This window comes from Amblyomma americanum, chromosome 1, assembly GCF_052857255.1.
Source record: "Amblyomma americanum isolate KBUSLIRL-KWMA chromosome 1, ASM5285725v1, whole genome shotgun sequence".
NCBI lineage: Eukaryota > Metazoa > Arthropoda > Arachnida > Ixodida > Ixodidae > Amblyomma > Amblyomma americanum.
The window spans coordinates 275,564,148-275,577,744 of record NC_135497.1 but is presented as its reverse complement, the minus strand read 5'-3'; the positions used below and the strand labels follow the sequence as shown (position 1 = coordinate 275,577,744).

The window sequence follows — 13,597 nt, the reverse complement described above, 5'->3', positions numbered from 1 at the left end:
CACTACGCCCTCCACTATGGCACCTCTTTCACCTCTTCCTTTAACCTTCCCTTATGGCAGGGTTCAGGTGTCCAACATATATGAGACAGATACTGCTCCATTTCCTTTCCCCAAAAATCAATTATTATTATTAAGTGCTCTTTAGAATATACAAAAAAACAGGAATCAAAAGATGCATATATTAAGCAACCGCACTACATTTCTAGGAGGATTGATGATGACCTTAAAATCGGAGAATACTGGACCAGAACGAACCTTTATGCAAATTCCTTTTTTTTTTTTCGCGATCCATAACAGAGTGGAATCAATTGTCTCCTAACGAAGTGTGCTGTCCTGATGAAAAAGTGTCCTTTTCGATACTGTAACCGCCCCTGCTTACATGCCTTTAGGCAAAGCAGGGTGTATCTAAACAATTAAAGAAATAAAAAGTTTTAAAAATTTGAAGGACGATTGCAGATCTTCCACTATAGGTGGGGCACCTATGTTTGGCTCTTATGTTCGCCGGCAGGTGGGGTTGCTTTGAATGCCTCGTCACATAACGCTGAGCCTAAACTCACACCACTGAGCACTGTAGTGAGACACCATATGTCCAAAGTTCAGTCTCCATCGCAGCTGGGGATTGTTATCTTACCTGTACTTACCTACAAGGCAGAGACATGGAGGCTAACGAAAAGGGTTCAGATTAAGGACAACGCAGCGAGCTATGGAAACAAAAATGACAGGTGTAACGTTAAGAGACCGGAAGCGAGTAGAGTGGATGAGGAGGCAAACGGGGGTTAATGACATCCTAGTCGAAATCAAGAGGAAGAAATGAGCGTGGGCAGGGCATGTAATGTGAAGGCAAGATAACTGCTGGTCCTTAAGGGTAACGGAGTGGATTCGAAGAGAAGGCAAGCGTAGCAGGGGGCAGAAGAAAGTTAGTTGGGCGGATGAGATTATGAAGTTTGTGGGAATACAGTGGGCGCAGCTGGCAAAGAACAGGGTTAATTGGCGAGACATGGGAGAGGCCTTTGCCCTGCAGTGGGCGTAGTCAGGCTAATGATGCAGCCAGGGATTGCCTACAAAAGTGAAGGTCAGCAGGAAAAGGTCCAATGCCTAATTTGCCCGAGCCAGGCGAACGACGCGCAGAAATCGATGGGCAGGTGTCATCCGTAGACAACGGTTTATTTGTCCAGCATGATTCCATGATTCCAAGCCACAGTTTTCTTTCTCGCGTGGTGGCTTCACTCAACAAAGATAACAGTGATCGCATCCCCTGGAAAAGATTTAGCGCATCACAGGGGAAAAAAAAAAGTTACAGTGCTCCTCCACGGCACAAACAGCAATAAAGACAGCAAACAGTGCGCGCACAGTGGACACGTGCGCGAAAGCCAAAATATGGAGTTTCCAACGCTACCCATTCTAAGGCACGCACTAAGCACTTGCGGGGTCGGGAAATCGAGACACAATGTAAGATGTGACAACGATTAAAAACGATAACACCGTTAAAATACATGCACCGTTAGCGCCATGTAGAGATGGTGTCAACCTGTCGCGCACTCCGGCGGCTACTGCGAGCAATTGCTTTTTCAGAGTCATGACGAGCAGTCAAGGACGAGGGGCGGCGTAATTCCGCCAAACAGGCCCATTACACTTCAAAAAGAGTTAAACATTGGGCTAGTTAGCAGTCAGTCATATCATATTCATTTCACTTAGTGCAAAAGGCAGGACACCAGAAAGAGCACCGCCCGTGTTCATGTTCTTTCTGTTGTCTTCGCGCAAAATGAAATGAACATGACGCCCCATTATAGCTTCCATCAGTGCATTGCAAAAGCAAGAATATCAATATGGTCTGTTTAGACAACATTATAGCTGCCACTGCAGCGCATGCGTTATGCACTTGGACTCAAGTAGTGAGCATCACTTGCATTATGCTCCTGGAGCTCCTTGGTGCTTTTAGCCGTTCAGTTTACAGGCGCGAGACGGAAGAAGACAAGAAAAAAGCGGGGCCATGCAACATGGTACACGTGAAGTAGAACACCGCCAAGCGAGCTGCGAACCAGAAATAAGAAGAACGCTGGCCACGAGACGGGTGAACAGAGGATAAAAACAGCGCAGGTTGGCACCACCGAAACGGCAGAGGTCAATGAGAAGGTATGATGCGGCCAGAAAGAGCGCGCCGATAAGCACTCGAAACACCGCGGCACATCTGCAACTGGCAGCGTACGTCAAACAGCGCGGATTACATCGGTGCATGAAATGTAGTCATCGTTTTTTTATTAATGTTTGCCACAGGCACCAGAATGGCATACGCTTGCAAATGCCTCTTTGGCTTGGAAATGCGATTGTGATAACAGACGCTTTTTCTTAGCAGGAGCGCCGGCATTTTTTTTTCTTTTTAGGTTTACGAAAACGTCGCACCATAAAACGGGAGGGGCTACACATTGCGCGCAGCCACACGCCTTCACTTGTGGTCGATTGCACGAACGACAAGATCAAATTTTTATCCGCTGCTCGAGGGCAAGGCTGTTTCACCCCGTTGCCAAGAGCAGTTTTTCCGAGTACCGCACCAGTAGCTAATATAGATAAAGAGCGACTGAATGGGGGCGAACACGACGCAAACCGAGACGGCACGTGACTTGTGTCGCAATCGTCAGCTAGCGCTCTGTGTCAGACGCCGTACTATGTCGCCAGTTTGGCACGGTATACTCTGAAAACAGAACCCATGAGGCTCTGATGACTCCAAATTATCGCAGAAAGAAAACGAAAAAGGCTAACTGAGCACAGTCATGAAGGGTTGCACATGCAATTCAAGCAAGCCAATCTGTTGGCGCGAAGTGTACCGAGGACAGACACTGCACACCTATACGAGCAAATTGTTTTGATCCTGTTCAACAAATTCGTCATCTCAGTGCCGCCAGGCGTCCAGCACCTTGCACAAGCTAGAAACAGAAGCCAGTTGGAGATCAAATGACATACGCCTGTTTCTGCAACTGCTGCCTTTGAAGGCTTCAAGCGCATTCTATGCACGCACGTTCCACAGGCTTCAGGCAGTTCTAATCCTGCTTGGGCCATGCTGCCCAGTACAAACTTGCCAACGCTATCCTACTGCTGAGTGGGAGCCCTTAGCAACACTATCTGCAGTGGCATACAAAGCTATCACAATCAGCTTTGAACTTGGAAGTCGATCGTCGCCACAAGTTGGCATCGTGTCGCCGTCAGTACAATGTTACTCACAGGAAGGCTTGCTTCTATAGCAGAGTACAGCGCGCCTGGACTGATGTATAAAGCTAGTATGCACACGCGAGTACAGGAGAGGCACAGTGGCCACACGCATTACCATCGCGTATTGTAACTGCTACGTTTAAATGCGGTGGACGCAAGGACTCTCGCGCACGATTTTTATCAGTATGTTTTCGTTCAGAGCCAACTACTATTGCGGAGAGAAATTATAGATCCGCCCGGAGCTTCTAAACGCAGTGACTCCGGGCTTTAGCCAACCACATGGTTTCTGACGCACCTGCCTCCAGTCCTTCATTGCCCCGATGGTGTTGGTATTGCTGCATAACACAAAAGCGGCAATTACGAGACGAGCGTCACTACACCTTTCAGACACCCACTGTTTTAACAAAATTTCAGCGCCTAAAGCAACAAAACACAATCCGTTGGTGGTCTCCATACAGTGTGGCATGTGCATGCAAAAGCAGCATGTTTGTACAGCCATTTCCGAATATCGAGTTCCCGACACTCCGAAAGTGCGTCTCGATAAATGCAAAACATTAAAAGCAATCGCGCAGTGTTAGGTTGTTGGAGATTGGCACTCTCTTTTTTTTTTTTCCCCTTCATTCCAGGTTGGGAGCATATGCCAGCTTAGTGGCACAGGTAAGGTAACCACCACTGAGGCCACCAGGCCATGTAGTTCTTAGGGAGGTGAGAAGCACTAGTCCTCTCGCTACCACAAGAATATAAAAAGCCCAGTGGTAGCCTGCTCATATGCACTCCAGCTCGCATTTGTATACACGTGTCTAAGAGAGTTGAGATCTAGACTGATGAAACCTTGAGAAGCTGCTTAGTCTCCCTCCTTGTACCAGCGAAATGTATTCACTCTTCTAGCTTTTAAAATGCAGTTACAGGGAAAGGAATATGCATCACTGTGTCCTGCTAATTTCACACTGAAACACAGGGCACTATAGCTGAAACACTTTGCTCAAAAAAGTCTACTCATGTTCCTTCATGACATTTCACTTTTAGCGATTTCGAGCACTACCAGAACTATTCCTGTCAGTAAGTGTGGTCTACTCAGGCACAAGCCAATAAAACTAAAAAAAAAACTGCTCGCAAAATCAATCTGAACCAAGTGAAACCTATAGTGATCCAATAAGGTTTCAGCTAATTTCATTTGCATTTACAAAAAAATTTGCTTCTTTTATTCCTAAATAAATTCCCAATTTTTTTTTCTAAACAAATGCGCTACCTGATGGACTAGCACAGTACAAATGCCACACAGCAGGTGCACCAGTTGCAAGCTTGAGTTCAGAAGGTGACCAGGCATTCCTTTGCATTTGGTACTAATCAGTGCCATTAACGATGAGTTTTAAAATCAGGAATAACTCAGTGGCCTGTCTGCTGTTCACTCTAATAATAATTTGCTCCCTAAACATTGCTCATCCTCAAGTGCTTGCAATGTATCACAAGCCTTCCTGCTAAGTTCCATCCATAGTGCTTGCTAGCCCTCTACACTCAACCACTGCTCACGTGCGTGTGTGATGCTAAGAGCTCATGGCACACTATGCAACTCAATGAAACCTCAGCCAGAGATGCTCTTGTAATGGGAATTAGTTGCAAGGTGCCACTCTTAGAACAGTGCACTTACACGCAGATGAGTCAACACTCCACAGAAACATTCCACTTAAATTGCGAGCCTTTGCAATGGCCTTTCTGTTCATCTTAGTAACCAATGCCATGTGAAAATATGCATTTGCAAGAAGGAACATCTCGCACTGAGCATTCAGTAAAAGAGTGCAATGCACTGTTCACCAACACCAGGAGTTCAGACGATGGAGCAGCTTCCCAGGACTACTTCAGGCTATGTGACAAATCACATCAGGGACTATGGCATGAAGAGTTCTAAATATAAAATGAACAACCAAACAGCCCCAGGAATTCCATTCATATAGCAGCACTTTCAAGGTAATAACTTTTTACCATGCACATCTTTTTAAACAATCATGTGCTGGTATTCAAAATCAGAACACACTATCACACTAACTGCTTACCCTAGGACTGAAACTAAAGGATATGTGTTGAAGTACACACAAGACTCCACAAACAGTGCTCACATAGACTAACAAAGTAAGCAAAAAGTTAGTAAGCTTTTTACGTTCTGTTTTTCCACTGAACTCTTCCTGTCCCAACACCTTTTCCTATAAGCCAATCTGCAATTGCACACTAATCAGGAGCATGCTTCCTACAGTCAAGACAAGCTTCAAGCTTGAATGTGTGGCACCTCTGCGCCAAGCACACAATTGAAACTGTGTGTCCTTAAAGCCATCAGCCTGAGGTGATGTTCCAAGTGGAGCGCATGGTGTTCTTACATTTCCAACACTACCTTGAGTGGGGCTAAACCAGTTACAATATTTTTGGCTTGTTTTGTGGTGCCCACAGTATATTTTTTACTTCTTTAAGACCTAGTCCTTGACACAAGTGAAACTGAACAATGATGCATAGAAGCTGTGCTTTTCCTCTCACAAATTCAATGTAGTGCACATCCTGAGCTACAATTATAAGGTCCCAGTGTTAACATACTGAAGATGTGACATTATAAAAGCCAAAGTCCAGACTAAATGGCAAAAAATGTCCGCTGTATATATAAACTAAATAACGCATATCCAGGTTTACGGGTTTTTCCCTCATGCACTTAGGCAAGCTGTGCCAACCTGTCAGCCTTTCTTGGTAGTGCTGACATCAGCTGCAGACTACTGCACAATATTTATAGTGAAATGTGTTAATCAAAAACAGGCTACAGCGAGAGGCTCAATTTATTGAAATTGCATTTTAAAATGCCTTCTGTAGCAAGAGCTCTGCATACTAAGTGGTTTGGGCCGAAACGTTAAGTGAGTATCACATTGACATTGACACTGATGCTCCAAAGTGGCACGCTCAACCTGCTGCAGCCACAAATACAAAGTAATGACACCATTATGCTGCACCATCAGATATATGCAACCTGCTTGTGAGAACAAAGACAGTCAGCTTTCAGTTTAAAGTTTTGCATTTCTCACAAATTGAAGTTTCCGATTCCTGCAATATGTGCATCGTACAGCTTTTGCGCATAATGCACTGCTAACTTCACACACGCTTTATCGAGTGGTCACATTTGCACCTGTGCTCCAGTCATTCCACATTTCCCATCACTCCACAACAATTGCAGCTGCCCACGCTATCTGTGGAACTAGTCACACACTTGATACACAGTAAACTGCTGGAACACCACTGTGTATGAAGACAGTGATGCTTCGCAAGTATTCGATGTGTGAACAGCAGGAATTGATTGATGACTAGTCGGGAAAACTTGTGGGTCACATTGATTGCAATGAGTTTCCTGCTTTTTTTTCCTTTGCCACCTAACAGAAAGTGCAAACAGCATTAAGAAAACTCAGAATTGAGTCTAGGGGCACTACAAGACCTCAGTAGCAGCACTTAATCTTTCTTCACACCTTGCGGGCATCTCTGGCATGGTGCAAGCTAATTATTGCCTGTGCACAACACACATATGGCACAGATAAATGGCATACACTGAAACATAAACACAATGTGAGAGAAACAGCGAAGAACAAGCAGCCAAGCTCCCACTGTGAAAAACCATAGAGAATTGAAGCCTCATCCTACTCAGAGTGCTGAGGGTGAGCTGATGGCATGAATCACACAGGATAGAACTGCCATGCTTCTGAAAAGCTGCAGCTGTTGATTTGGTCCAAAACACTGCATGGTTATTTTTGCTCCTATCTGACTGCAACACAAGTTGGGAGCCCTGGCTGTAGGTATACCTAGGTGCCTCCAATCAAGGTAGAGCACAGAAATAGAAACAAAAAAAATCTCAACATTTCCATAAGGCTTACTTTGGCTGCAGCAATAGGGAGGCAGGACTGCAGTCCCATACATTGTTATATGTTAACATGCAAACATTTTTTTTTATAGGCAGAAAAAGGACTAAACAAGGAATTACAGATGCTAAGAAATTTGCATCACTTCATGCTGAAACAGCAACTAACAGCAACTAAAATAAACCCAACAAGAAACATGGCCACAGGGAAAAGGAACATCAAGAATGCGAGGAGTGCACGTTAATATCTGAGAGAGGTGGTAACTGCACACATTTAAGGTAAACCTGTTCTGCTTCAGTATCATGCTGGGCACTCTGAGCAAGAAGGGCCTAAATGATGCAGTGTTTGACAATGCTGGTGGTTGAAGTCTACCAACGTTCTCCCACCTTCCATAGTATACAATGCTCAAGGCACACTCCCCAAAGACTCCAGGTATGCAGCACGCAATTTGCATCATCATGGCCTGGCAATACTGGCAGCACAATACAAAGAAACCACAGAGGCATTCTTATAAGTCCTTTTTTTCTTTTTTTATCCTAGACACTTAAAGCAAAAAAGCAGAAAGTTAAGTATACACACGACAGCAAATTGTAACCATTTCTGCACAATCGACAACTCTTCAGAAACAAAGCTTAAAAATGGAAATGAAGTGACAGGCTGCCTGCAGGATTCATGTTCAAATGTCTATGCCTGGTGCAAAACTGGTAGCTGTATCCTCACAAAATGCGTATTCTAAATGTCTCTAAGCACTCCTCAATTTCAAAAACTTTTTTTGTGGATTGGGTGACATACATTTTGAAGCTTCCTAGTGAAAAGTGTGCATTCAACACTGTTGGTATGTGACTGTATTTGCACGTTTGCGCACTTGAAAGTTGGTCCCAATCCTCAAGTTCCCTGCTAGCCTTTCCAAAAGGCTGTTTGCTACTCTTCTGGAATGGGGTTGCAATGTCCATTTAATGTATATGAAAAAAAAAAACAGTAGAAAAAAAATGCAGATGTGCCATTCAAACAATGTTAGGATCGCTTGCATGCCACAGTATCTGAAAGTTTGGAACAATATATGCGCATTTCTCATTTCTGTATCTTGTCTTCCAATTTTTTTCATTCAGGACTATTCATTATACCTGCCACCCTGTGCCACAGGTATAGAGTATACAAGGTGGAGAAAATTGTTTCACTAAAGAGAGTTGCACTCATAGTTTGGCATGATTTCACCTTAAATATAGCACTCACTATAAACATGTTCTATGTATAAAATACTATTTACAGTTATTAACACCAGTGAGTGCCCCGAAAAATTCTTTCTCAAAAACAAGAATGCTAAATAAAAGAATCCTCCAAACAACATTCACTCACACACATAATGAGTGCATATGTGCTGTAAAATAAAATCTTTCAAAAGAACAGAAAGATCCTACATAAATAACAAAAAAGCTACAAAACAGTTGGAGGTAAACCTGATAATTCAGCTTTTCTTAAAGTGCCTCACCTGTGCAGCACGTAGAATTAGTAATGTACACAGTATATTTTTCAAAAGGTACTACTTGTTTTCCTTTGTAACTTGCGGGCCACGGCAAACTTCTGAACTTCCGTTCGGAAGCAGCCTTCTTAAAATCAGTTTTCTAAGTTTACGAGCAATCTGGTCAGCCATGCTCTTCTCTCAAGATTTTAGCTGTTGATTTTGGCCTGCTTGCGCCAAAAAAGTTAGCTATACAGTGCTGCTAAGCATAGAAGCGCACCATGGGCTCGCTATGTGGGCCACCGGCTGTCGTTCTATTTATTCGATTGGATGTCGCTTTTCCTGCTTGCTCTAGCCTCATGATGGAAGTTTTCAAGCTTGGATCGGCAGTTAGCCAACAGATCACACCTTACGTGCTAAGGTCGCTACCCTTTTGCACTGCCGTCCTGTAGCTGTACCTATCCTGGGACAACCGCTTGTTTCGTGCAGCTGTGGGAGAGCTTCGCGGTGAACATGAACTGGCCACAGCTGGCACAGCAAATGCAGGTGAAACCAGCGTATTTGCGCCGAGTGCAGGTGAGCTTGGCAGAGTCTTGTGGAAAAGAGCAGACTGCTTAGTCCGAGATGGAGAGGATGACGATGGTGGGTTGTTGGCGCAGCTGTGGCTGCCATGGTTTTGCTCTGGTTCGTCCACTTCACCAATGCTCGTCTCCACAAGTGCTGGCACAAGCTCAGGATACTGTGCCATCTTGGAGCGCAGAAGGTAGGCGTAGGTGCGGTATCGTTTGAGCTAGAAGCAACCCACAAAAACTGTCAGCTGTGCTCGCCATGTCATGCCCCATAAATGTCTTCAATAACAACTGCTCCCATTAATAGAGCAAACAACAAAATAGGTAGATGACAGAGGGCAAAGTATGGGAATATTGTCTACCAGTGTGCATCAGGCTACTGAGCATGGCAGGGAAAAGAACATGAGGGCTTTGTCCTTACTTTAAGACTGTCTTCTGACCCTAAACAGTGTGTGTGCACACTGCATGTGCATACACATGCACACACACATACACACACATGCCTACCCATGCATTAATAGACATACATACAGACAACAACAAGCAGTGTCCCAAATTGCACAGGAAAAACAAAAGAGGGTCTAGCAGCACATAAACATATCTGCCACTTAAAGTTGCTTAAAATAATTTTGAATAACGGCGTACCCCAAGAAAGCATCACCAACAAAGAAAAGCAGGAAATGTGTAACATTTCATAAGCCAGACTTACCTCACTCTGCAAGAAAGACTCCTTCTCAACAAACTCAGCAACTGTCCTGGACTTGGCACCTTTCTCTGGAGCATTGGCAACATGTTCCTCGAGCTCCTTTTCAAGCCAAACTATCCGGTTCTCGTGGTCAGTTAATTGCTCTCTCTGCAAAAAAAAAAAAATCACAAAATTAAACAATAAGGTGATGCAAAGTTGTTCCAGTTTTTTAGAAGAGAAAACATAGCAATACAGCACCTTCTGATGGTGAGCAGTTATGAAAAAAAAAAGGCTTGTTTACAGCTACAAAATAAGCTCCCGAGACTGCCACCACAATGTGCATCAGTACAATGATATTAACTCTGGAGTACGCCAAACGTCTTTGGACACACTACTTGATTGCAATGAAAGCACAGCTGCCATGAACTTGCATGTACACATGAAGATGCAGAGGGAAGTGTCAACTCAAAGCACAGAAAGCCAAAAGAGTTAAAGGAGGAACACACGAAAAAGCAAGAAAGGTGAAAGGTGCAGGCCAAGTAAACCAGACATCCCACTGAGCACTGCAGAAAGAACCCTGTGAAATAAGCAGCAGATAGCTCTGTTTGGTTCCCCAGTACATAGCTGTCCAGATATGAAGAAAGGGATGACCTGTGGATGCCCAGCCAGTTTTGTTTTATAGTTGACCTTACAAAGCCTTCAATAAAAGATGGTGCTGAACATCACAACCTTGGTTCTTGCCAGGTGGCACATTTGCCAATAGTTTTTTTTTGTCATCGCATTTAATTTCTTAAGATGCCAACAATCTTACCAGCAGCACCTGCTGGGACTTTTTGTGAGCATTTCTGCTGCCACCCTGTGAATTATTTCCTGAATGTGAAAGCTGACAGCAAATCATTTCCACCAGTATCAGTTTATCCATCTGTGAGGTATGACGTTTATGCCCCACCAGCCTAACACCTGCATCATGAACTACCATGGTACACTTCATGATGACAAGCTGGACGTGCTGGCTTGCAAGCTGTCAACTGGTGTACTTCGGGGCCCAGTTAACTCGTCAATGTTCCACCATAATTTGCCTTAGTCTACGGATGACCTTCAGCATTCTACGACCAAAACCAGGCACTGTTTTACTTGCAGGACCGAATAACTTTCAGTGCAATACAAAATAAAAAACGAGATTGGCTACACAGACAAGCTGAAAATCACGATACAGTTGCATCAGTAAAATGAAACAGCACTGCAATTCTTATTCGACACATACTGCAGACTACCCCATTGAGGTTGTTCACAGACAAATGCCTGGCGATTGAAAATAGTATCCATCCTTAATAAAAGTGACACAGCATCTCCTACAAGCACATTATAGTTAGGGTCTTTCATTTTCAGGTAAAGCCAGATTTATACCTAAAAATGCATCTTTCAGAAAATGTACATTCTCTAGTGCACGAAGCTGAAGACCTAGCATGAAAATTAGCGGATGTGTTTTGTTTATTCCAGAGGGGTGCTTTCAGTCGACTGGTGATCTTAAACCTCTTAATGCTTGTTTCATGACGCAGCTTAATTTGGGGAGTAGTTCAAAAAGTAATTTTCAGGAGTGAGAGGCCAAACAAGGGTAGTGGCTGGATGTGTTATTGACATGACTGTATTAAGAGCTATTAATACTAACGACATCCTGCTCTATGGCTCTGACACTTTCAAATGGCTGCTGTGATGCTCAATCAATGCTTTTGCAGTGCACAAAGCCAGGCAGGATTAGCATGGACGTGGAAGTGCTGCGTACGAAGCTGCTAATGTACTTGACAAAATAATTGTAACAAATTAGGAAAAAATTAATTTTGCAAATGGTTTTCAGTGCAACCTGCAATTTTCATATCATTTCTGAAATAATGGGCAAAAATAGGACATTTTACTTCCCGCACAAAAATGAACGGTTATAGTGCTGCTGCTGCTGCAAAAAAAAAAAAAAAATGACCTGGAAATACATAAAATATGAAACTTTCTGCTGAATAACCCGATTTGTATCCAAATGTGAGCTAAAAACTTATTTTTACCCCCCAAATTCTATAAATAATAAGACCTGAATACAAAAGGCCCTAATTACAGCCTGAACAGGACATGAATGCGCAGTCATCTCACTAACATCCACCAAACTTCCTTACTCTGTCAGCAGATATAAACCACAAAAATCAGTAAATATTTGCTTTTGAGCCTTAAAGCTGTTCAAATATTACATTTCTCTGTGAATGGGTTAAAAAGACAAGTAGTCACAGGTGTGACAAGTGAAAAGAACTTTTCTAAGGGCAGTAAACTGCCACAAAGCAAAAACACCATGTCCTTCAGCTCAGCTACCTTATACGTACAGAGCTACAGCTACAGTTCTTTGAAGGCTACAAAGCTTGTTTATGGTGGGCACATGACAAAAATGACAGCCAAGATAGTAGTAGGACATGTCAGTAGTACACTAAATTTAAAGTAGAGTGATACACTTCACTTTAAAAAGTATACATGCTAGTTACTTTCAGTTTAAGTCACATACACAACTTCAGTCCATACTTAAAATTTACATAGAGTATATATGGTTAATGGTTAAAAAATTTTGATAAGCCAAAGCAAGGAACACTGCAGTGGAGGGCTCCAGATTATTTCCGACTAATTGGAGTTTTTTTAATGGGCACCAATGTACGAATGCTCACACCTGGAAAAGAATAACCAAAACTTCTGACCCAAATAAAATTTCCTTTCTTGAATAAAAGACTGATGTCATGGTTATGGCAATGTAATGTGAAGTTCAGCAACAGATGGCCTAGCAGGCATCATGCATGTCAAGTAACAGGGCCATTTATCACCAGCTTTGCCATTGCATCTGAGAGAGGGAACACTATGCAGCTGGTTTATTCTAGAGTATTAATGTCAGCCTCTCTGCATTTATACTGTGTAAAGTGACTAACTGCCACTCTCCAACATCATCTGCAGCTGGCTTATGCATTTGTCACCCCTCTCTCTACATACCACACCTATCGCGACACACTCTCTGCCCCTGCCTTCCATATGTGGTGCCCCTCTCTCTACATATTACACTTTCTCAACACCACCTTGAACATCATTCCTCTCCCAGGTCACTATGTCAATACTGTAAGATGGTAGTCCTAGTATTGTCAAATGGGGAAGATCCAGCTGGCGTGACCCTGCCAGCATGCGCTGGGGCAAGCCTTGTGGAAACCTGTCTCCCCCTCCATTTCGACGCGGCCCATCTTCATCGTCGGCCGTCAGGGACAGTACCGGCTGGGTGAGGAGGGAAGTCTCCCTCATGGGGGAAAGGGAACGGCGACGGGAGCGCCACCTCGTAGGTTACGCGGAATTCTGCGGGACCGGACAGAGTCTCTTCGGGATCCGGCCAGCGTCACGAGCGGTTGCAGCCGCATGCTCTCGTCACCTTCCGCGGCAGGCGCACGGGGATCCGTTGTGCCTTGCTGCTGGACTTCTGGTTCCAGGAAGCGAAGCGCACGCAGCAAATGCTAGCTCTCGGCACCTTCCCCTGCAAATGCTAGGGATTGGCCTTGCCCCAAGAATGCGGCGTGCACAGGAAAACCCGGCCGCCATTATCGGCGCATACAAACGTTTGCCGCCGATACCTCTGAAGTCGCGCCCCTGCCCCATCCGGTAAGTCGGAAGTCCTTCTTACGTTGCCTTCTACTTCCGAGGAATGCCTCGTTGATGTTTTGTAGCTAGCTGGCCCGCTCTGTGTATTAAATGCAAGTGTAATAAATAGCATATGAGTGTTAACACTTGGTCGTCCCTC

General features: G+C 44.1%; 1 protein-coding gene across 1 annotated transcript in view; it reads right to left on the bottom strand.

Annotated features, from left to right (window-relative positions):
• Positions 1-1,141: 1,141 nt before the first annotated feature.
• Positions 1,142-13,597, bottom strand: part of LOC144115117 (uncharacterized) — a gene marked incomplete in the record, with an annotated part of 149,375 nt that continues 136,919 nt past the window's right edge. Inside the window, 2 exon segments of the mRNA XM_077649281.1 lie at positions 1,142-9,331; positions 9,820-9,963. Of these exon segments, the coding sequence (XP_077505407.1) occupies positions 8,951-9,331; positions 9,820-9,963 (525 nt within the window).